The 25,871-nt window shown below is 43.8% G+C and overlaps 2 protein-coding genes across 8 annotated transcripts in view; both read right to left on the bottom strand.

The window, feature by feature from the left end:
* Positions 1 to 4,483: 4,483 nt before the first annotated feature.
* ARL6IP6 (ADP ribosylation factor like GTPase 6 interacting protein 6) lies at positions 4,484 to 19,015 on the bottom strand. 2 transcript variants are annotated; one of them, XM_061557191.1, is made up of 5 exons: positions 18,867 to 19,015; positions 16,549 to 16,789; positions 16,057 to 16,113; positions 15,353 to 15,485; positions 4,484 to 7,185 (listed from the first exon to the last, which is right to left on the bottom strand). In XM_061557191.1, the coding sequence occupies exons 2-5, from the start codon at positions 16,775 to 16,777 to the stop codon at positions 7,092 to 7,094; spliced, it is 513 nt and encodes a 170-aa protein (XP_061413175.1). In that variant the 5' UTR covers positions 16,778 to 16,789; positions 18,867 to 19,015; the 3' UTR covers positions 4,484 to 7,091. The 2 variants fall into 2 exon arrangements, with proteins under 2 accessions (XP_061413175.1, XP_061413176.1); XM_061557192.1 differs by having other exon boundaries at positions 18,837 to 18,975.
* Positions 19,016 to 21,410: 2,395 nt separating this feature from the next.
* LOC133345980 (formin-like protein 2) overlaps positions 21,411 to 25,871 on the bottom strand; it is an 80,933-nt gene continuing 76,472 nt past the window's right edge. For all 6 annotated transcript variants that reach the window (XM_061557185.1, XM_061557184.1, XM_061557187.1 and 3 more), the window contains one exon: positions 21,411 to 24,425. Coding sequence is in view for 4 of the 6 variants with exons in the window: in XM_061557184.1 (XP_061413168.1) it covers positions 24,316 to 24,425 (110 nt within the window). In the remaining 2 variants the exon portion in view is untranslated. The remainder of the gene's footprint in view (positions 24,426 to 25,871) is intronic.

Here is a 25,871-nt window from a genome sequence, read left to right as displayed (position 1 = left end):
GTGTGTCTGTGCGTCCGGCAAAACAACCTCCTACCTCCTCGCGGTGCCGGACGGGCAACACTGTCGTGGGCAGTGCTGTGGGGGGAGGGCCAATGCCCATTGGCCTCTCCCCTCATGGCGTCTGTGACCACCACAGTGGCTAAACGGGGGCTCTGGACGGGTGTGAGGGGCTGGTAACCCCTCCACCTTCAATTCATTACCACTAAACCACGAATTAAACATAAATCTGTAACAAATAAGCTTGTGCCGGAGGCCCCGGGGGGTCAGGCTTTTATGACGTCTCCTGGCCAAACCCCATTTGGCGGAGCCAGGAGATTGAATTTTCACCCTCGGGGCTCCTCCAGAAACAACAAAAAACCATTGCGGATGGCCACGTGGAATGTTCGAACGCTCACTGCGGAGGAGAGGCTGCCACTCCTCTGTCGGGAGCTGGACCGGTACCGCCTGGATCTCTGTGGCATTCAGGAGGTCCGGTGGACTGGTTCTGGCTCCTGCCACCATGAGGGGTGGACAGTCCTCTACTCGGGGCAGGAGACTGCCAAACAACAGGGTGTGGCTCTTCTTCTGAACAAAAGAATGAAGGGGGCGTGGGAGCGTGGCGGTGAGGTGTGGGAAGCTGTAAGCCCCAGGATACTTTGGGCTCGCCTTCCCATCAACCAGAGGCGAGGAGTGGTGGTCGTGGTTACTTATGCCCCCACCGAAGACGAACATCCGTGGAGGGATGCAAGCAAAGCCGATGAGTCAGACGCTTTCTATGACCTCCTGTCACAGGTGCTGGCTAAAGTGGCCACTCGGGACAGAGTCATCTTGTTGGGTGACTTCAATGCCCGAGTTGGTCATGATGCTGACACCTGGTCTGGAGTGATTGGAAGGCATGGGCCAGATCAGCTCAATAATAACGGTAGGAGGCTGCTAGATTTTTGTGCAGCCCATGGGCTTGTAATTACCAACACGCTCTTCCGGCATCGGCGCATCCACACAACATCATGGATACATGCCGGGTCCAAGCAAGAACATCTGCTGGACTACATAGTGACGGACCAGCGGATGCGAACCCATGTCCTTGACACCAGGACCTACCGTGGAGCTGATCTGTCCTCTGACCATCGACTAGTCATCTGTAAGATGCGCCTGCCTTTCTTCCACTCCGGTGGTGGGTGTACACCCAGGATCCCATTCCAACCAAAAGTGGCCTGGTCTCAGTTAGCTGATGAAAGTTGCAAGCGAGAATTTCATCATCGCTTGCAGCTGGGGTTGGCATCGTCCCCCACTCCACCTGATGTCGAGGGTAAATGGGCGAGGTTTAGGACTGTGACTCATGCAGCTGCAATGGCTGCTTTGGGTACGCGGTCCAGACCTCCCCAGAAACCCTGGCTGACAGAGGAGGTGTTCAGGTTAATTGAGAAAAAGCGACAGGCCCACTCTCATCGCCTACAGCATCCCACGTCAGAGAATGAGGAGGTTTACCGCAGCCTTCGCTCGGAAGTTCGGAGAGCCGTAAGGCGTTGTAAGGATGGGTGGTGGTCGCGGGTTGCTGAGGAGATGGAGTCTGCCTCAGTGGCCCGTGATCACAAATCACTATTTAACTCCATCAAAAAAGTAACCTGCAGCGCCACACCTATTACCATCATTAGAGGAAAAAACGGTGATCCAATCTCCGACCCCCAGGAACAGGTTTGCAGATTTGCTGAGCATTTCTGTGAGGTCCTGGGGGAGGGAAATTCTCTCAGCCAGGAAAACATCATGGCACAAAGTGGGGATAACCCTGCTGAGGCTGCGGTGCCTCAAATATTGGAAGAGGTCACCCCCTGTGAGTGGCTGGCTGAGGTTCCAGCTGTTGAGGAAGTACTGAGGGCGATCCGGAGTCTGAGACCAGGGAAGGCACCGGGCAGAGATGATCTCCCAAGCGAAATGCTGAGGGAGGGTGGCGTTTGTGCACAGACTGCCCTATATGACATCATAACAACAGTCTGGACCACTGGACGGGTTCCGCAGGACTGGAAGGATGCCCTGGTGGTCCCCCTCTTTAAGAAGGGGGACCGCACAGACTGTAACAACTACAGGGGCATCTCACTCCTCAGTGTGCCGGGTAAGGTCCTGGCAAGGATTATTCAACATCGCCTTGCTAGGCACGCTGAGGAGGGGCTTGCGGAGCCCCAATGCGGTTTCAGGAAAGGGCGGTCCTGCACAGATGCCATATTTTCTGTCCGTCTGCTACAGCAGAGGTGTAGGGAATTCCAAAAAGACCTACATCTCTGCTTTATTGACCTGGTCAAGGCCTATGATACCATCAGTAGGACTGGACTCTGGGTTGTTCTTCGTGCTTTCGGAGTCCCTGACCCTCTGCTCACGATCATTAAGGACCTTCATGATGGTGAGCGGGCCCGGGTAAAACTACGTGGCCGGGAGTCGGAGCCTTTCCCTGTACACCTTGGGGTGCGACAGGGATGTCCTCTGGCTCCCACATTATTTAACATCTATTTTGACCGCGTAGTTCGTGAAGCCTTCAATAGCTGTACCGGGGGAATTTCCGTTTGGTACAGATATAATGGGAGGCTGATCGACGCCCGGGTGCGATCAAGGGATGGCTCCCTATTGGTCAACCACGTTATGTATGCCGATGATTTGGTAATAGCTGCTCATTCAGAAGAGGAGTTGGAGGCGCTGCTGCTGAGACTGGAGCGTGCCACTAAGAGGTGGGGCCTTACCATCAGCCCCACCAAAACCAAGCACCTGCCTGGGTATTTTGTACCATCGGACACTCCACCCCCACAACTCCCAATTGGTGATGGGGCAGTTGTGGAGAGAGTGGAGAGTTTCCCATACCTGGGCAGTGTGCTTATGACCGGCTCCAGTCTATCAGCAGAGGTCTCACTCCGAATCAGTCGAGCGGCAATATCTTTTCATCGGTTGCGTAACGCTGTGTGGAAGCTACCTGGTCTGTCGCTCCGCACGAAGCTTCAGGTCTTCTCGGCCACGGTCATTCCCTCCCTTCTCTACGCTTGCGAGACGTGGACCCCCCTGGTGGAGCATCTTCGCCGGTTGGAAACATTTAGGCTGGCCTGCCTACGATCCATCCTGGGTTTAACCAGGCTGGATTGTGTGAGGAGCTCACAAATCCTTGAAAGATCTGGGCAAAGTCCCATCAGTGAGCTCCTCCGGCAGGCAAGGCTGCGTTGGCTGGGTCATGTAGCCCGCATGCCCAGCCACCGCATGCCTAAACAGCTTTTGTTCGGCCGGATCGAGGGGGCTAGACGGGCGCGGCACGGGCTGGAGAAGAGATGGAGTGATGTGGTACAGGAGGACGTGGAGCTGAGTGGACTTGCCGATGACTGGTACCAGCGGTGTCAAGATCGGCCTCAGTGGAGGAGGCTCGTGAAGGACGCTACTGGGCAGTTGGAGGCAGTCGCCCTCCAACAACAACGGAGGGCGGAGGAGCGACGCTCACAACAACGAGCGGAGCGCCGGGTGGCTAAAGCACAGCAAGTTGGCACAGTAGGGGGCACAGGTGGTGCATCAGCCAGTCATCTCGGTCATCTCGGTCAGTCGACCAGTGGCACCTGGGTCTGCCCCGTGACCTCCTGCCAGCGGGCTTTCGACACTTCACGTGGCCTCAAGGTGCACTTGGCCTGGCACAAGCATCGTGGTGACGTCACCGCCACTTAGTGGCGAATGGCGGTTGTTGTTGTTGTTGTTGTTGTCTGTGCGTCTGTGTGTGTGAGGAGCGGTGGGTGTAGTGGTTAACGCTACGCTGCGCTACCAACCCGGCGAACCGAGTTCGATTCCCGCTCATGGCCACCACCGGTCAAGATTTTTTGAACCTCCCATAGGTCGACTCAGCCTCAAACGAGTAACTGGTGTGGCGTATTAACATCGCCACTGGGGAGACAAAGGCGGCCGGCCGTGGTGGATACAAGTCCCGGGCGAAGCCGGGTAGTACAGCTAGTTAACATATAAAATTGTTAAAACCATGGAATCATGTAATGTATCTTTACATGTTTCTTTGCAATTTAAAGTATACACATTTTTATTGGTATTCTGCAAGACAGTACAAGCTAAAGCACTGTTTTCAATTCCATCTTGACTGTTTATTCCTATTGATGTAGCATTTTTAATTATTTACAATTTAACGTTAATATTTAAACATGTTTTACATATTTAGTGTGATTAAATACTTAATGTATGACTGCATGTTGTTTCTATGATTTTCACTATTTCCCTGTGCATAAAAATCAATGATATACGTCAAACAATCCGATGCAGAATTTGAATCCAGTTTTCATTCCCATCATTTGCCATTGCGGCAATGTTAAGCCAATCTCTCAAAGTGGCAGACTGGATCAGTCGGAGAAATGTACAATTATGATCAGATACGATGGCGACACCCCAAGTGGACATTAAGTTAGGAACAATGTACCATGAGTGTTCCGGGAAGAAGCGGTGGTCAAAAATATCACGAACGAGAGAGTAATCAGAGCGTATCATCGGTATTTAAAAAACTTTTATTTGACGTTAACAATGTTAAGAATGATTTGGAATTCCAACGTACATTATATTACTGACCATTATAGCAAGTTTCTCAAAGGAGACCTGAGAAAAAGTATGCTTAAATGTCTTGAAAAACCTCTTTAACACCTTTCAACTGTCTAATGTAAGTGTATGTCATGTATTGTGTATGAATATAAAATACATGGGGGACACAATGAAAAATACTTATTTAGTTTCACCCACACATTTTATTTACATAAAGTCCTTATATAAAATTGGGGGAACATACAAAAATATATCTTAAAAAGTAGTAGAGGAACACAGGCAGTATTTCTTCCGAATGCATGATAAACTATACCAGTATGTATACCAGTATAGAAGAATTACGGGTTCATATAAAATTTCCAGAGTTATAACATTGCTGTTTTTCAAATTGACCTTGCATTGTGCTTCATACACTTTAAAAACCAGCCTTGCTTAATTTACAAATCTATATAATGTAGGATGAGGGGATTGAAGAGGCTGACCATGAGAATTGCGATAATCGTAGAGGCATGAATGAAAGTCTCGGCAAGTGGCTGAGTTTAGAGTAAATTGGAGGTATTGCGCAGGTGGAGGAGGTATGACGACCTGCAGAGTTGATGTCGGTGACAAGCAAACGAGAGCTCGGATCAATGACAACGAAAAGGTTTTGCAAATGAAAAACCGTTGTCGGGAAACCAAGACAGAGTGGCTCGATAGGTAAGAGTGGAAGTGTGAGTGATCTGTGGTGCCAAAAGCAGCAGAATTATCTAGAAGTGGTAGTTAACCAGTGAATCAAAATGTATTTATAGTTGCATTGCCAGAAGAGAAGAGAAATGCAGCGCTGGCCACGTGCAAATAATACACAGCGTGCCACAACAACACCCGGAAATGTAAAATACTGTATAAAAAATACAAGTCCCACTGCGTAGAATTAAATGTAATATGAGCGCAATACAATTATGGGATTGCATGGGTATTCACCAATAACACAATGAGGCCATCTTCTTGGTTCTTTCAGTAAAGTCACGTAGAAGGGAAATAATAAAATAACAATAAAATAAAAATTCTCACGATTTTTCGGCCATAACACAAGCAGCCGTCCTCAGGTGAAGAAACAGAGCTGTCAGAAAGACAGCGTCCCAATGAACACCGCCAAGCTTGGCAGCGTATATTTAAGCTGGGTCGGGGGAGGAGAGCGCCTTGACAAAGGAGTTTACATATGAACAGCGAAATTAAGCATATTGATGGAAAATGCAGATATGGGATTAGTTACTCCTTGTGTAATGTGTAGGTGGTGAGGCCATTTGCCAGCTATGGCTGCAAAGTTTGGTCGTACATGTTGTGTATATCGTTTATTGTTAAATTTGAATCACAGTTCCTATGATTACTGTTACATTGTTTATATAGCTTTATTTGGAGGATTTTGAAAACGTTTTGGTTTAGCCATGTTTGTTTGTTGTAGTACAGAGTTAGCCTGATAACTTTAATCTAAATTGTCTTATGGTTGTTATTGTTTGACTTGCATCCCACTGGGATTTTTGCACACAACCTTGAAATACGGTGTTTTTTTCTGGAAGACTTTGCTGTTTTTTCCTGGATTTTACTGTTGCGTGTAGTCACTTTAAGATGTTTCTTGTTCATGTTTTTGTTTGTTGCGGTTGCACCCGAGTCAAGAGCCGCATGGGCTCACAGGGCTATACCTAATACATGAAACTGAAACAATTAATGTGGGTCAATAATCAGCACAAATGACTCCTGTAGAGTGCACATATGGAATTTGTGCTTTTAAACAGCACACATTTCTCACCTCAGGATAATCACGTATTTAACATTTTTAAAAAGTGCATGCAATAACTGAACATAAAACATGGAATATGCATAAAAACTCAATCAACATATGTATTTATACTGGAGGAATCTGATGAGATGTAAATATCTTTTTCATACAAACATTTTTGGAGAAATTATTATTCACCACCGGACTGCAACCAAGACAATATAAGATAATAGCATTCCTTTAAAAATTTGAATATTCTCAACTTGATTTAACAGAAATGTTGAAACAGACTAGAGTATTTTAGTCTCTGCAAAAAGTACAGTTAATCTGTAGAAGCCAATGAAACCATGGCATTTGTGCTTCAGGGATCTTACGGGCATTAAATCATTCATGCATATTCTTCTTATGCATTAATGTCACCATATAATTAACTTTAGCTGTGCCTTGACTTTTGAAGGTAATACGTTATTCCCATACAAATGCAGCAAACAGGTCCACTGCATAGGGTTTTCTCGGCCATGCCGTACAGCTCTCCCGATGTGCTGTTTGTGTTGATCCACGTGTGGTTTCCGCGTAACGTTCAACATTTCGCTCTATTTGCTGGGAGTTCAGTTCCTGAAATAAGTGGAGCGAAGCGTCAGACATCACAACCCGAAAATGCATCAGAGAGCGAAAAGGGGATACTTTCCGAAAGCTGTAAAAAATCCTGGCAGTGGGATACAGAGGAAGACAAACAACGACACATTCTGCGCTCACTTCCCAGGGCATCAAGCGCCAAGGCATTGGGAGTCGACTCGAGCTCCTAAATAAGCCACCATATAGTCATCAGGAACATGGCGACTCCATTGAGAATGGCCATGCTGTAGGCCATGTGAAATGAATGACCCGTCATCTTGCTGCAAGACAAGAAACACACGACACAGGTTAGGGCATGCTGAAATGTCACACGCCAATCAGGCAACTTTAAATTACAATTTTACATTGTCTACTAGGCACATATATATTCATTTATCAATTAAAATCGTTATTTGCACTCGTGTTACATGCATTCAATCAAGTGTGTCAGAATAGATGATGTATGATTCGTGTGTTGGATATGACTGGTTGTCGAAAATCGTGCAGCAGCTATAGATTATACGTGCACAACAGGGCAAAATAAAACATTCAACATCGAGCTTAAGCACAACCCTGAACAAAGACAATTTACGGAGTTGTGGAAATGAAACATCACATTCCTAGCTGATGAGGTGTATTTTATTTTAACAAAAATTAATTTAGCTTAAAAAAAGAATTATCATGCCCAGTGTTCATGGGTGAGAACAAGTAGACACCAAGAACCCTATTCCTGTAACCCAGGTGATCCTGATGAGCACTGACGCACATCATGTTCGTAACACAGCAGAAAATACACACACACACACACATTCTCACTAACTACCACCTGCCACCGATCAGTGACTAAGCGGCCAGAATGTAATTGCTTTCAATGTTGCTGGGGCATATCATGAGCCAAGACTGAAACATGCAGGAAGGAAAAAAAAGCAATTCCCTGCCTGTGGGTTGCAAAAAATGAAATTGGTGGAAGGAGTGACAAAACTGCCACCAGTTTTAATAAAGCATTTCATTAAATTAATTAGATGGGTAGATTGGTTGTTCATTAACCCTCCAATTTTGCACCAAGCCAAATGAAATGTTATTAAAGTGCTTCTCTATAATTTAATTGTTTCCGCACATTGCCATGGCAATGTATTTTCAAAAGCAAGGGATGGTTAAATGACATCGCAAACTCCCATTGCATACCTTGTTGTCTATGGCAGCAATTACCGACTAGAATCACCCAGAAATGTCTGTCCATCTGGCGTGTGACGTCACTCCACATGAGGCCCCCCCTCATTAATATTCATGAGTGGGTGGATTTTTACACAAACGCAGAGGAAGGTTGAGCCGAATTAAATAATTTATTACGCAAAGTCGCTTCAAATATGACGTTTCTTTACAGAAAGTGACGGTGAAAAATAAATCTACGCAGCACAGTGCTACATCCGTGCGTGACGTCACTGCAAAAGAGGGCCCCCCCCTTCATTAATATTCATGCCCGCGTGGAAATTTACACTAACGCGCTCCACATGCTGCACCCCTCCCCTCATTAATAATCATGAGCAGGTGACGTCACTCCACATGCCGCACCCCTCCACAATAACCATGAGGGGGTGACGTCACTCAGTATGCCGCACCCCTCCACAATAACCATAAGCGGGTGACGTCACTCCACATGCCGCACCCCTCCACAATAACCATGAGGGGGTGACGTCACTCCACATGCCGCACCCCTCCACAATAACCATGAGGGGGTGACGTCACTCCACATGCCGCACCCCTCCACAATAACCATGAGGGGGTGACGTCACTCCACATGCCGCACCCCTCCACAATAACCATGAGGGGGTGACGTCACTCCACATGCCGCACCCCTCCACAATAACCATGAGCGGGTGACGTCACTCAGTATGCCGCACCCCTCCACAATAACCATGAGGAGTGACATCACTCAGTATGCCGCACCCCTCCACAATAACCATGAGGGGGTGACGTCACTCCACATGGGGCTACCCCCCCCCTCATTAATAATCATGAGCTGAACAATTTTTCTGTGGAATATTTCAAATTTACTGCAAAATACACCCGTCCTGGGACGGGCAAAAAAGCTAGTTGTTAGACAAGACCCAACCTTGGTTTAACATGGGTTACAAGGCCTCCCCCTTTGGAATTCTTACACGACACGTTGCTAGGATGGTAAATATATTTCTTGATCGTTATCGTTACAACAGTTTAGCCCAGATATAACAACCTCTACAACAACACGAACGCATCTTGTCATGGAAAAAACCTGGAAGAGATAAGCTGGTAATTTGCCAATTTGCTTTTGTTTTGGAAATGAATCCATGACACAGCACACGTGTCTTAGAAGGTAATATAATTGCATCTTACAAAGCTACACATGCTTACAGACAGCTCAGTGTAATCAAGCGTTTGTACCCAGAGAGCAAGCCCACTGTCCTAGTCACCGATATCCCTTAAATTATTAATTTACGGAAATAAATTTGGCTGTCCACTATCTAATTTTAATTGCATCTACAGGCTAACACGCAATTTAAAGCGAGTTAGAATGTGTTAATTAAAAGAAACAATCAACCATTGTCACAAAATAATGACTTCCTGGAACTATAGATATTGTAGCCAATGGCAAGCTCATTAATCTAAAATTAATTAAAATAGTTATCCAATGAGCATGGCTATAATATAAATTGCTATGCAATGTTATGGTTTCTACAAGGAGGGTTATGTCCCATACATCTTGCTTATTATTTGTGATTTCAAAAGTAAAGTGAAGATTAAAAAAAAATTGAATGTTCCAGGCGCACTGGAAGTAATACACTTTTAAGTAGATGACTGTAATCAAAATAGGCAGGAAGAGAATAAATAATATCCACAGAAAAACACCACTCGTAGATGCCCATGAAAATAAATACACACCAATGTTAAACTACAAGACTAACTTAAAGAGCAATTTTAGGTTCAAAATACAGTATTACACTGTTACATTTTACAGCATACTCGATTAGAAAAAGGTTTTGCTGGCTGACTTACTGCCTGGATTCCGAGCTAGCTGGCTGACGGCAAGTGCACGTATCCCGCACATGTGTGCGGCCAGTGCAATGCTATCTTATTACATTAGAAAAAGTTAAACCACGCTCGAATGCGACATGGGAGGTGTGTGTACACCTTCCACGAATGGACGATCACAGAATAACCGTTCTGTGACTGAGGGGATGAAGCACGGATATCCCAAAAGACGTGTGGCCTGCTAGTCAAGTTGAAAATACCGTGCAGTGTACTATAGTTATGAAAGTGATGAGGTTTTTAACACGCATTTAAAAACATACTTTTGTTGACGTTACTAACCAACAGTGTCATTGCATTCATTCACTGGTAGCTTTAATAAAACAGGCCACATTTTATTCCGTTTCCTATCTCATAAACTAACAACTCATTGTGTACACACAAGGGCAAATCAAGCATCCGCAAGAGTGGAGTTTATTTTGTTTAACCTGATGGGAACTCCAGCAATGCAGATGGTCTCATTTGTTAGAGTGACCTGGGCCACCAAGATGACAAGAGCAATACAATAACAGACACCAATAGAGCAAATATAATATCAGAGAAAAGACAATCGCATTAAAGGACAAATTTAAAATACTGCACAACCAGAAATGAGTATTAAAGAAAAATAAATGTCCTGTAATGTAAGGTGACTCGGTCAAATTACTTTGACACTGTCCGCAGTAATTAAATAACATAAATATAGAACAGCTTCAGGGCGATTATTGCACTAATATTCTTTGGTTCTTTCGGTAAAGTCACGTAGGTAGAAAAAAAAAATTATCACATTTCGATCGCAACACAAGCGGTCATCCTCAGGCGGAATTTTTTTTATAATCCAGCAGTGGAACTGCTGAACCAGCGAGAGAGCTGTTACAACAAGGAGGTTATTTATGTGGCGATGGGCAAGCAGCGGGGTCTGAGCTGGAAAGGAATTCCATCCCCGGACGCAAGCACGTCTGTTGTGTTAATGGGGGAGATTAGGGAGAGAAATTAGCATGAAATTAGCTTCCGTCGTCGCATAACAGTATCGTGCCCACATATGCGCACAACAGCAGTGTTAATGGGAGATTAGCACGATGTTGATGGGAGAGATTAGGCAGGGAGATTAAGGCAATGATATCTGTCAAATAAAATCGTTAGTGTGCCTACAGTACAATAACATATAGAACGTGGATAATCTGCGCTCAAATATTTACAAATTCTAAAATTGTCAGTGACACTGCAGTTTGCAGATACTCTCGTCATCTATCGGGGGAGGGGGAAGGGGGATGTGAATCCTGAAATCTGTTTTTCTCGCGGATGAACGGAGGATGAACGGAGTCACGGGGATAAACACTCCGAAAATGTGTGAGACACCGGGCTGGCGCGATTTTTACTTATTTATTTCTGCCGCGGTTTGTGAATTAACCACCGCGGGCATCCCGTGCATTACAGTAACAGAGTTTGACTGAATTGTAGGTGGCACCATCTAGGGGCTATCACCTGCAACGAGATAAACTCAGGGGATGAGCAAAGAGACTTTAGTTCCTAAAGACTAAACTTGATACAGTATATTAAAATGACAGCAAAAGTTGTAACCATTAGCTAATACTTCTTACTGATAAATACAATCTACACTGCATAAAAGGTACAAGGTCAGCCCTGCAATTGCTGGCTCGAGCCATTGCCTCAGCTAGAGGGATCCCCAGAGAACGCCTCGAGGACATTTGGCCTACTCTTCCACGCTGGGCCAGACATCTTGGAAGGGGTGGGAGTACCCACAATTCACCCCACTGTCTGCGACCTGCCGATACACGAACCGTGGTGTACCCACTTATAGTGCTGAGTGGACAGAGGCAGGCAAGCAGAGGGATGTATAAGAAATCATTGTTTCAATTTTTCAAGCTGGGAGAGATCAACCATTTCATCACGTCCGCATTCTACACTGTATATGACATTCAACCATGTAATGAACTAAAGAATATTATAGGAAGAAAATGACATGGCTCAGTGGATAGACGCGATGGCTAAGGAGGTGGGAATTCTAACCAGGGCTTGGTATTGAATTGGGCCGCCTCGTCGCTTCTTACCCTTTCAGCGACAGCACCTCCACGATTTTTATATACACATAATTATTTTCCAAATTAACAACACCTAAGCCTTGCTCCCCACCCCCCTCCCCCTCGGTGCCTTACCCACCTGCTGCAATGCCAATTATCTGCTCCACTTGCAAAACAGTGGCGCCTCCCGTGTCTATATTAGAATATAAATCACCTTTGTGAGAGGTGCTCTTCTGTCAAACTAGGGGTCGATAAAATCCTTGACCCATGTGAGCTTAACGTGAGCTAATCTCCGTGTGGTTTGTTCCGCTGTGCGGTACTCATTTGTGTCCTGGCTACACAAGCAGCTTGGTGCACGTTTTAGGGAAAGTCAGTCACAGATGATTTGTTGCGAGTGGTTAATTTTCCTTTCACACCAAATCCTCATCTCTGGCAGCCTGTTCATTAAGCAAAAAAGTGGTTATGGGCTCCCAGACAAAATGGCCTAATTATGTTACAAAGCAGTTTCATTATCACGATCATTATGCAGGGCTCTATATAATAGCAGATTCATATTTAATTTCCATACCATGTTCTTTTTTCTGAGAGTTCAATGCCTACGTTGAAGCGGTATCAAAGCAAAGATTGTTTTCCTAAAAATATTTGCCGAAAATTACTTTAGATGCTGACATTTTTATCATAAGTCAAAAGTAAAACACATGTACTTTCTCATGTGCACGTTTGAAGTAGATAACATTCTAAATAAGATCATCGTTTTATATACCAATCACATAATTTCTATTATTGGACAGGGGTGTAATTTTAATCAAGCTGCATTGACATTCAGGTGTGTCTGACAAAATCACCGTGCTGCAACCCGTTCCATTTTAACCATATTTTCCTCTCAAGTGGCTTCACCCGTTCATATAAAATGCCTGGTCTCTATAATCAGCAAGGCAGATGCTGCACCTGTTGGCTGAAATCTGACTCAACGGGGTGATTGAGTGATTGCTTCCATATTCCATTTAACAGTTATTAATAATTTAACATTGTTTTACCCTCTCGACACATGAGAATCCGACTGTCTTTGTGCCACAGGTTCTCAAAATTCAGTCCACGTGGCTCTCCATGATCTAGCTGGTCATTATAAACAAGTCAAATTGTTGCTACCGCCAGTTCACAAGGTAGCCTCATTCTCTAAATGAAGGCATCACCGCACTTACAATGGTTAATGGATACAATAATTTATATTTTTATTAACTCAAACCAGTATCAGTGTTGTTTTACATATTATTACAGTATTATTAACAAATAATAATTTAGAGTGCTTTGTTAATCAACTGATGGGCAGGCCTCACCAGACCGTGTCAGTCGTGGGGGTTGTTTAACCAAGCTTTACAGCGCTGGTCAATGCAGTTTTGTGAAGTGGGGGTCCAGGGACTGGTTAAAAAAAAAAATCACTCGCCACTGATGTTCGCTCTGGAAGGTAATCTACCTTAACTAGCTGGGTTATGACACCCCACCAGTCAACACCATTATTATTGATAACACCAATTCTGTTAATTTACTCTTTTGATTAACATATAATTCCCACACTGCCTTTGCAGCCAATAATTACATTTAAAGACCATTACAATACACGTTAATCCAGTAGCACATTCACGTTAAATACAGATTCATCATCAATAGACCACTAACAATACAAACATAAAACACTTATAATGTCGTGCCTCCTTACACTTTAATTTACAGTTGATGCACGCAAAGTCTTTCCGAGAAAAAGTAGAAATACGCAAAGTTTTGGACCTAATGGCGCTCATTCATAGCACATGAAGATGGGCGATTTGCGTGGAATGTTGCCGATCATATATTTATCTTTTAAAACAGCGTTGTTAACAAACGTGTCAAGTATTTATTACTTGTGCACCAATGAGAATACAGCATCACTAAATAATTTAAGTTCCTTCATGGACGTTTAAGAAAAAAAAAATGGTGCCTGCAATCCACAAAGGCCCAAAGTAAGACCAGCCATCACGATAAGCACCTGTAATATGTCGATAGCCTCGATAACGTACCTCCCGCGGGGTTCAGTGCAGGTTCATGAATGCTATTTACAATGCACTTGATGTTAAGGTTTATATTCTGTAACCTTTGAAAATATCTATCAGCTGGAAACTCCAAAGATGTTCTGAGCACTTTCCTTATCACTGTTTTGCCTATTAAACTGATTGGAACCAAAGACCAGGAGTATACTTTACAAAGGAAGTGTTGGTACATCATTACTTAAGTGAAAAGGTGCCCTAGAAGATTATTTTAAAGTAATTTCAAGACATGCAGTTAAAACAGGCGGCCGTTAACAGAATCATGAGTGTTTCGTGTAAAGAGAGCATTTATAGGACAGACTAATTGTTAATTACCATAATTTCAATTAGGTGAGAGCACAGCGAGACTACTGGCCTCTGTTTTAACGGAGACTTTGGTTCCAAAAGCAAAAAAATAATTAAAAGGCACAACACTTAAAGTTAAACATAAAGTGTGAAACACAATTCACACTTGCAAACGTCAGAGGCGACGAAGTGAAGTGATAGCGCTTAATGAGATGATGCGGCATGCTCCATGGTGACGTGAGGCACATCGCGGTTTGTTCTCAGCGAGATACGCACACAGCACGCAACGTGGAACGTGCGAGAAATCGCAGGGGCCTTCAAGAACACTCAACAATATTCTACAGCCGTTTCTAATGATCTACCTACGAAACGTACCCCAATATCCCAAACATAACAAAAAGCACTTGATAAAGTTTAGTCAAATAAACTGTACAACACATTGTTGTTTTACGTAAAAAAATAATTGCACTTTAAGAATAATAAACTGAAAGAACATCTTGAATTTTAAGATCAAGCAGAAACTACATCTTCCAGATTATTAAATGAAGGCCGACTGGTGAGGCTCTGCCACGAGGGGTATAATCAGTCATGAAATGTATTTACCCCTAATTCCTCCTCACCCCGAGCTATTCAAATAAGTCTAAGATTCAATAGTTTCCTTTGGTTTTACTGCATGTTTTGTACTTCTCATTTTTCGTCTCATTTTGAACAGCTTTGTCCACTCAATTTGCCATCATGAAACATTTTACGTGCAATGAACAAAGGTCATTGCCCAAAACGTAACCAAATGTTTTTCTTTTATGGAAGTGTTGTTGACAAGTGTGTTGAGGTTTTTAAATGTACCGTTAGTGTCTCAAATGAATTTCGTCAGCATAAATTGTAATCGATTCTTATAAATTACCATGTGCATAATTATTGGTTTTAATCAACAATTTTACACACCAATACATGATCAATCAATAATTAAATCCGACACACTGCAGCAGGGTCCTTACCGCAACCGAGCTGGAGATAGTGGTGTTGGAGGGAACATTCCTGGCTGAAAGGAGTCAAAGTAAGCCAGAGACCAGGAGAAACAGCAGCAGGACAATCCAGTCACCAGTGGCAGGAGGAAAGGACAACATAGACCTGTAACACAAAGTGTCATCAAATATAGGTGCAGGGCCAAAGGGCATCTGAGACCTCAAGACACTTCTCAGCCTTGTCACACTGAAAAACACCTGCTTCAGTAAGTCTTATATACAATTAAATGCGGTGTTCTCACCCTGCTCTGCATGAGTTTTCTCCAGGATATCCAGTTTGCTCCCATAGCTAAAACACAATATAACTGATATTGCTGAAAACTCACCTGCAAATTACTCGATTGGAATGACAAAATGCAATATAGCTCCCTACTGAAAAAATACTTGGCAGGACCCTCCTGAAAGAGTCCTGAGACTCCAATGAAGCTTTACTGGGTAGACAACTGTGATAACAAGAAATAATTAATGCTCATACAACTGCAGTAAGACTCTTGAAGGGACCCATTTACCTTTGCCAACACACCTATACAAATGAGGTACAAATGATTCCATAAATTAAATATTCAAAGGTAAAATTATTATTAGCTGCACATTCACAAGAATACTATTCTATGCTGTAGTGCAGAAGCAGGTGGTGAAACTATAATTGACACATTACAACCAAATAAAAAACTTACCCAAGATGCTTAGAATTACTGAAGAACCCTTGTTGTCTGTGTCTCCCGGATCAGCATCTATAAATAGATATAACTTAGTACCTGGAAGCAATGCAATACACATTTACAAACAAATGCCACCTGAAAACTAATTATATACAGATTATGTGTACCTAAGGCACTGAAGATGCTTTGGGAATCAAAATGATGAAATAAAGATAATACGAGCAGTATGCAGTGCCTTTGGAAAGTTGAACATGATCATGAAAAGGAACATAGCAGAGCGTCTGAAGAAAGCATTCAATCAGCATGTAATGCTATCTTTGACAGATGGATCTGAAACATGGATACCGACAAATAAAATGGAACAAAAACTTAAAAGTGAACAAAGATGCATTCTGTGACAAGAACATAGATCAGGGGGTATATCGATAAGTGCCTAGAATAAATCATTACGATCGCTTATAAATGTCAAATTTACTCGCGAAATTGAAGCTCACATCGGCATCTTACCTGCACTGGCAGAAACGAGCAACGCCCTGATCATGAGGGCGATGAGAGAGATGGTCACAAGGCAGGAGAAAATAGCGCTGTAGCGAGGAGCGCCGTACGAAGGATGTTGCTCCGGAGAAATCTCCGGTTGCTCCTCGCCTGGCCCAGAGGACTCGTCTGACACCTCCAGCATCTCTCTCTCCAGCCTACGAGCAATCTTTTCCGAATCGATGCCTCCTGGGTTCTCCATCGCAATGAAAAACTGCACAATTCACAAACAGTCCATTCTCGATTACGTGAGGAAATGGGGGTGGCCTGAATTTTTTTTTATTTGGGAATATAAATGGCAACATTTCCCCCTTCTGTGAAGGCTTGGTAGGACCCTCACGAAAAGAGTCCTGAGACTCAGTGAGCCTTTTGCCGGGTACTGTAAAAGAAGCGTATTGTTTTACATGAGCCATGGACAGTTGTAGGTTCAAAGGAACATTATTCTACGTTTACAATTTAGCTGTGAATAATTAAACATTCAATGATCACGGAGATTAATAATTGGCGACCTGAGATACATCAAGATCCATTTAAGACCACAATATTTTTAAGCTTTGACATAATAAATGTTGACTAGATTTAACAATACATTAATACAGTATGAAGTGAATAAGGCTAAGTAAAAAAAGGTTAATTGCACTTAAAATAAAACTTTACGAAAGGAAAGTGATGACATTAAGTGGGGGTAATTGAGAAATAAGACGAAACATTTTGCACTTTAGTAATAAATGGCTGCAATTAAGGTCTTTCATTGCCAGTGATCATTAAGTGTTTCAGTCTTAACTCGCCTGGCTATGTACTTTAATGTCTCATAATTAACAAAAAATTGCATAAACATTTTACAACTCTTAATGTGTTCGTGGGATCATATGCAAGTGAACAAAAGCTAGAAATGCACAAAAAAGGTTGAAATTACACAACGCACAGATCGGAGCACAAATAGTAAGTTGGAAGGCGATGGGCTTGGAGGCTTATCACGTTGATGGACCACCTCACCGTATTGATAAGCATCGCCTACCATTTGGATCATAACAGGCAGAGGGGGTGGTCTGCTTGAGAAGATGTGGGCCAATTAACTCTCACGCACGATTCTATTTCTTTCACGCGTTATTTTTGGAAATGGGGCCCTTTTGATCCGCACCAACACCTCGTACATTATAGCGGTTATGCAACCACTGCTCACAAAAGCTGTCAAAATTACAAAATCAGCGGCACCACGTGCAACAACTCATTACAGTGCAGTGCTAATTGTGTAACAATTAGAACCCCCTGCGGATTGTTAACGGACGGTGGCAATTTGAGAATAGATGTTCGCACCCAGTGGTGATCTTCGCGACTCTCAGTGGCCGTCGGGGTCACCGTGAACCCATCAAATGCCACGCGTGTGCCAGATGACACTCAATCCACTGCTGGATGAGGGCCTCCCCACGCATTGTGCCGTCTTTTCTTGGATTTTCTGTTTGCACTTAGTCAAATATTCACTTTAAGATGTTTTCTTGTTCATGTTTTTTGTTTGTTGCGGTTGCACCCGATTCAAGAGCCGAATGGCTCACATGGATATGCCTAATAAATTAACTTGTGCGTCTCTTCGGGGTTATTCGACCACACTTGCTGGTCCCCCCAACCACCCACCGCAACCTCCGATAAGCACGTGCGAAAGAGGTTCAACGTACATACTTCACCACACTGGTCAGTGGGGTGGGGGCCCATATAAGTACCTTACAACATTGAATTGCACTGCCCACAAACGTTAGCCCCACAGTCTGTCGTGCATGGTGGTGGTAGCCCATCAAATCGACATCCCAGGCATTCGGTTTGCTCGGCTTGTCCTGTGACATTGACGAGTCGACGACTATTCCACTGCTTGATGATGCCCGCCCACCACACCAAGTGTATACAAACAAAGATCCCCCGTGTAGCCTTAACAGACTGTAGGGGCAAGTGCTGTTAGCGAGCACCTATTAAAGCCGGAACAGCACACGAGGTGGTGGGTGGCCAACACCACGCACCGTCCGCCTTTGTCTCCCCAGTGGCGATGTTTACAACCCAGTTAACCAAAGTTAGATTTCCGGACCCCGGCTAACATCAGTGGCAACCCACCCCCCCCTCACGTCGTTGACCACCAACCCCCAGTGAGTGACGCGACCAGCGTGGTGAAGTATGGTCAAACAAGCACCGCGTACGACGCAAGCTTCGCGAGGCCTTGTGGATTATCTCGCCAAAACCCTCGACGCAATCGACTCCAATCCAACACAACTCACTCCTCGAACGACGACGACCACCAAGCACACCTGTTAAAGAGGGCTCGCGTCAACACACCACGAGCTGCGTGCGGGATTATCGCAAACGCAGCGCGACAGACGACGCCTCCCCAGGCACGCGAGGCCGCAGGCGGAGATGGCGCCGCCCTTTTATACTCGCGGCACCGAGAACGTCCCCACCCCCACGTCACTACCCGCTACGTCACTACCCCCTACGTCACCACCACCCCACCCCGCACGTCACCCACTACCCCACCCCCACGTCACCCCCCCCCCACTACCCTACGTCACCCCCGCCCCACGACCCCACTCCCCCACCACAACCGCCCCCACCCAATCAATCACCACTAACGCCCCCACCCCATCCACCACTACCCCACCCACCCCCCACCACCACTACTATACCCACCCCCACTACCCCAACACGGCCCCACCAATACCCACCCACCGTCTACCGCACCCACCCACCACTACCCCACCCAACCCACCACCACCACCCCACCTCACCCACCCACCACTACCCCACCCCACCCAACCCACCACTACCCCACCTCACCCACCCACCACTACCCCATCCACCCCACTACCACTACCCCACCCACCACTACCGTCCCCACCCCAGCCACCACTACCCCACCTCACCCATCCACCACTACCGCCCCCACCACACCCACCACGACACCACCCACCACCACCCCTTATCACCCACCCACCACCGCCCTCACAGGACCAACCCACCAACCCACACTGGAGTTTTGAAATTTCGCACAACTCCTCTAATCCGCGGTGAGATGCGGCGACCCAACATTGCGAATTTGTCATTTGGAGACTCCAGTTATCCATGAACAAAACTCGCTAGTGTTAGGAAGCACTATGGGCAAAATCGCGGACAATGCACAATGTCGTGTTCTTGCTTTTGCTGATAAGCCATGGCAATCATCACTTCACGATGCAAGCCGTGTTGTCTGTTTCTTGGAGATTTGTTGACAGATGATGTTCAGAAAAGGTTTGCTGGAGGCACTGGGTTATTGTTCGCACGACAGTATAACCAATTTCGCACAAACATGGCCCATGCGTCATCTGCTGGGAGGCTTTTGTGTTTTTAAGGTGCATGTGGATTGGGTTATTGGATCGATTCATGCTAGAGTTTCTTTCTTTTGGAAAGCAGTGGGCAGTAAATGTGAGTGCTAGCGAGATTACTAAAGCAGCAATTTTCTTCACGTCTACCCAGAGTGTAGTCATGAAGATGTTCGAAAAGAAACACATTTGACCCGCAATGCACTCATACCTTCATTAAAATTGTAGTGATTTTTCATGCAGGCAAATTATGCACAAAGCAAAAAATGAAAAGTTATGTTTTGACATTTTGCCAACTCACTACTCGATGAGGGCCTCCGCACCCACGTAGGTTATTTCACCATGCAGTAACTTAATTTACGATGGTCAGTGTGGGTTTAAGGTGGGGAACGTAGCATAGAAGTACAGGACAACACGGGATTTCGCTGCACTGCCCTCTTGATGCCCATAATGTAGCCCCGCAGCTGCCCGACGACCACGTTTGTGCAATAGTGGGCACCAAACCAAACTCTCTAGCCTCAACCCTGCTCATCTTCGGATATCTGACAGGATAGGATGCATACTGGGCGATTTGATCTCAGGTATTATGTTAATTTAAAGGGAAGTCAAAATGTGACGTGAAAAACTTTCAAGACAAAATGTGATATTTCGTTATAACATTACTGTAGCTGGATACAGTAGTGTATTGGCAGAAGTAATAGTTAAGCTAGTTAATCATGTACTATGAATAAGGGCCATTTGCCTGAAACGTCACCTACTATACATTTTTAAGGCAGTTTTATTGACAAATGTGTTTATAAAACAAAGGTACGCTTAGTGGACATCTGTCTAATTCTCAACTCGTGCTGCCATATATAAGCAGTCGTGGTAAAGGTCTAAATCCAGGGGACCTGCGGCTTCGGAACCGCATACGGCTCTTTAAATACTGTAGAGTATTTTCCCCGAATTAGGAAGAAAAAATGCTCTTGTTATTTTGTTTCCCGACCCCTGGTCTAAACCATTGATTAATAATCCGGAGAATACAGTAGTTGCAGCTTTTATAACTACTCAAATGCAGAATATGAGAATAGTTTTTCCCCTTTTTTCATGCAAACAAAAAACACTCTGCTAATATTTGCATTGTCTTTGAAACTGATTGGTCTACACCAGACAGCGTCCTCTGGTCTAACACCGTTTGAGACGAGGCTCCAAAAAAAGCTGTCGCTGGTGTAGACCAATCAGTTTCAAAGTAAATGCATATATTATCAGAGTGTGTTTTTTGTTAACATTCTGAGCACAAGTATTGTGGTTAATGCAGACATGATTCCTTGTAAAAGGTTTCAGTTTGGTGTTTTAACATCTTAACACCTGTTTTGTTGCCTGAAAAAAGGCGAAACCCTATTCTCATATTTTGGTACTGGCTAAGGAGGTCCCAAGATGATACTCAAATGCAATGTGGTTATAAAAAATGCAAGCACAACTGAAGAAAGTTATATTCAAACAAGACATAGCATGAAATAGGGCACAAAAGAGCTGTTTATTTCATGGCGACAGCAGAAACGCAAAGGGAACCCAGGCCAGCTCGTCACAAGTTTGAGTTACTGCATCACACATAACTTTCCAAACAGTGGTCAAAAACTACAGCAATTTTATGACTTTTTAGTTAGTTCCGCTAGAATGACGCGCTGCAATGGCCTGGGCACCGTAACTCAGGAGCAACCTTGAAAATAATAGTCATAAAATACACATGCAGATGTATCTGCGTTTTTGCCGTTTCACTAAAAGCTCCAACTAGAGAGAAAGATAGGTGTTGCAAAAGTGCAAGGACAAGCAGTCGTTCGGAATGGTACGCAAAGTGGCAAGTCCGTTTTTTTTTCTATCACTCACTGTTAGCGCTAGAATCTCCTGTGAGTTACACGCACAACTTCCCCGTGTACAGGAAAAAGCCAGCCTCACCTAATCGCACGAGTGACAAAAGGAAAAGGGATACAAATTTCCAAACTTAGCCTTCGTCACTCACCTACTGCATTTTTCATAAGTAAATAAGGTTTAGATATTTTTTACATTTAAAACATTAATTTTACGTATTTTTTGCCGCAACTGCGTTGATTTACAAATTCGCCATATTTTCAATAGCTGGCTTTTTACTGTAAATAAAATGGTACAGAGGCCAACGTCTATGACCACTACTGATGGGAGTGTCTGTACTTAAATAATTTTTAGAAGTTAAACATCAAACAGAATACTAAAAAATGTATGTAACAGTCTTAACTTTTTTGTTGTTGCTACACTTAAAAAAAAATATGACGAAAGCAAAAAGTAAGAGCATTTACAAAGCCTTATTATACAGTTCATATTCGTAGTTTTTGTTTTACTTAAGAGAGGTTGTTGGCTATCACTTTAGCATCCTAACTACAGCGTGTAAGCTAACGTAGCGCAACATTGCCAATACAGTATTTACAGCAACGGCTGCTCTGCGAACAGAAAATGTTCACAACACGGTGCCAAATCGCGAGACGGGTACAGGGCGAGCCAAAGCAAAGCAATGATCAAGTTGCGAAATGAGGGCCCTCCCCCCCCCCCTTTAGCTCCACCCAGGCCCATGGTTCAATGATGTTGGGTCCTTTTATTAAGCACATCCTGACAAAGCGAACCCACTTGTGCGTGGACATGCTCTCCAAACACACTTTTACCCCTTGAGCTCTGTTGGGGATTACGGGCCGGAATATGAAACGAAGAAGAAAAGTTTTGTCGGTTAAAAATAGAGGAACTGAAATAAGCGATAACTTTGAAAATTTAATTAAATGCCAGAGCCAGTAACATGTGGCCTCGGAAAGGTTAATCACAGATGCCCTTAGCTTTAAATTGTAATATAAAAAGGCATTAACATTTGTATTACTTGCTTATCTTGTGCTCCAATAGTGATTAATGACCAGTAAACGTTAACCCTGTCAATTACTGGATTGACCAAATAGTCATCTACACATTTTAAAGATCATTTTACATTTGTCGGGGGTTTAAAAAAAATTCCAGTACGTCAACGCAACAATGTTAGACATAATAATCCTAACAATGTTACAAAAGAAATGACCATAAAAAAAAGTTATATATGATCATTACTGAGAAGGTGTGGTTGCATAAATAGCATCATATAAGCTACGTAACAATTAAGACAACAGCGGTCAAGACCAGCTAATGCGTACATAGTTACAAACATCTGCGTTGTGCACCGGCTTTTACATTTACTTTGTAAATATGTAATATTGCATTATTTTTAACACCTATGGTCGATATCTAAAAACGAGAAAGTTGATGGATAATGTATTTGAGTTCATCCTGTCCCTTTATGAAAAGTGTGTTGAAAGTGTAAATAGGCTGCAAATGTCTGGACTGGACTTTCTCTCGAGGCGTTGTTTGCGAGTTGGTGTAGTGCCCATTTCCTCCTGGTCCCATCGTGTGAATTCCCATTCCTATCCCATGCCATGTTTTGGTAGATCAGTTGACTGTTAATTTGGCTGCTGAGTACATCTTTGATTTAAACTGATTTTGTGATTCTGGGCTTTTAAGTGCACGATAATGTAAGACTCAATTCGTATGTGTCTCAAAAATATTGTTTTGACCAATTCCTCTCGATAAAAGGAAACGGATTCAGCATTAACGTTCCTTGGTTTACTAGCACCTAAATCATGTATATTTACAAAGTTTAAGTTGTTATTTTGAACATTTTGAATTTCCAACTTCACTGCAACGTGTCTGCACTCCCATCAGACAGTCTTACAACATGACAGATTCATTCACGTAGTATGCACATACCCAATGCTTAGAAGCATGCCATGATGCCCATTTTAATAGCACAATTTTTCAGTCACAACCCAGTTTAGACTTGACACAATTTCATCTTTGTTCTCCTTAAAATTTCTCCCCAAAAGGATAAGACTTCATATTAGGCACTTTATGTTCCTGTTATGGTAACAATGACAAGTACAGTACAAGTTACCTGATTCAATTATACACCAGAAAATACAGAAGTGATTTAAAGTAAATCAAACGTCATTAAAGAAACCTCATTAGAGTACGAACATGAATTAAACCACTTAGGCCTCCAGTAAACTGAATCACTGTAATTTTCAATGATTAGGTCAGCGGTGTTTTTTTAAAAACAGTTCGAGAAAAAAACAAAGCTTGTGGCCATTAAGAATCTGGTTCAACATTATATAGTTTTAGTGCCGTCTCCCACCCAAATCTCGAGAGTGCAGGAAGTGATATCAGTCACCACTATAATGTACGGCAGCTGTTGTGTCTACAGCACATGCGGTGCTCAAAAGCAAAGCATCCTGCCACCGGGAGAGAGAGAAGGGGGGGGGGTGGTGCCTGCCGGCGGCGTCCAGGGCAGGACGTGAGCGGTGCAAGAGGCGCGTTCGGTTTACAGCGCGATCTCGCCGCTGTTGGCCCAGCGGCCGCTCTGCTCATCGTAGCGACGTCTCACGCTCCGGCGGACAGCGTCCGCGCGCCGGTACGGCTGGTTTCTCAGATCTGCGCACGCAGAGCGGGAGTGTGTGTCGTTGGGGCGTGGGGTGGCGGGGGTATGGGAAACACGGTTAAAGAACACACTGAATCAAACCGAGCGGCAAAGCAATACATGTCTATACTGCATCCTGTAAGTTTGCTCACGGTATCCGAAGCCATCCTAGAAGTTTATACCTGGCGAGCCTATTTTACATTGCTCTTATTCTGAGCATATGTTTTGTCTGCATGACAGCATACTGGATTTCAAGACTGTATGCAGAAATGCAATACTTTTTTGGAGAAATGCAATTTAACTTTACATGCACGATTTAATACTAGCAACGTATAGAATACAGCAATAATTAAAGGCAGAAAAAAAACAATGGTGCCAACATGTTGCCTTCTCAATCCTGCATATATAGTTTAACTCCTGAGTTCCATTGACCCTCACATAAACAATCTATAAACACACGTGGTCAAGAAATGTAGCCAAACATTCTACTGTAAATAAAGCCAAGGAGCATGTAAGCAGGGCATCATTTCAAACGTGAATTAGAAGGTTCACTTTGTTTAAAAAAAACTGTACTAACAAATGGTCATCTGCCCTTTGCTAAGGCACGGACGAGGCAGATGTTTGCAGAAGCGGCAAGCAGGATTGAAAGCATTTGCTGTGGGGGTTCTTCACCAGCAGTATTTTTCTGCAACAAGCTTTGATCTTACCCTCAATCGTCTTTTACCGTAGGTACAATTATTCCTCAGAGCTAGCAAATAAAATGAGAAGGAAAAAAATACACGAACGCTTTTAAGAAGGATCTCCAGGACACCCAAAAAGAGATGATCGTTAGACGGGTACAGAGGAAACGCTCATTAACTGCCGATTGCGAAGATTTTGAAGAGTTGTTTGTATGTCATGCTCTGTTACATATATTGTAAAATGTTGAGTAAAAAAACGACTTGATAGTAGACTGTAGAAGCATACAGTTTCCAGTCTAGAAGGCATGTCCATTAGAGTCTAAGTTTGGCATGACACGAAGTCTATCTATTGCAGCTGTTTGCCCACTCACAGACACTTTTGTGGTAAATGTATTTGCTTTATGAGCAGAAAACAAAGCATAATGGCCACCTCTAGAGTTTGCTCGTGATTTACAGAAAGCAGTGTGAAAGGAATAGTTAATGGTCAAAATGGTGTGGATTTGCAGTCACGACCCGCCATGATCAATGCACTGCTGGATGAAGGCCTTCCCAGGCCGTTGCCATCTCCAAGTCCTGTGATATGACATGAGCTGGTTTCATTGCTCCGTCTCCGCAGTGGACTTATTATGGAGGTTTGTTTCCTCCTTAATTTGGAGCTTTCATGACTGCAGTAATTACTCTTTGCTTCTTTCGGTAAAGTCAAGTAGATAGAGAAAATAATAAATTAAATACTAGCATACGACGTTTCGATTGCAACACAAGCAATCATCATCAGGTATA

This window comes from Lethenteron reissneri, chromosome 23, assembly GCF_015708825.2.
Source record: "Lethenteron reissneri isolate LAM-NWPU_2019-01 chromosome 23, ASM1570882v1, whole genome shotgun sequence".
Classification (NCBI taxonomy): domain Eukaryota; kingdom Metazoa; phylum Chordata; class Hyperoartia; order Petromyzontiformes; family Petromyzontidae; genus Lethenteron; species Lethenteron reissneri.
The sequence above is the reverse complement of the archived record's forward strand: the minus strand, read 5'-3'. Positions and strand labels throughout refer to the sequence as shown.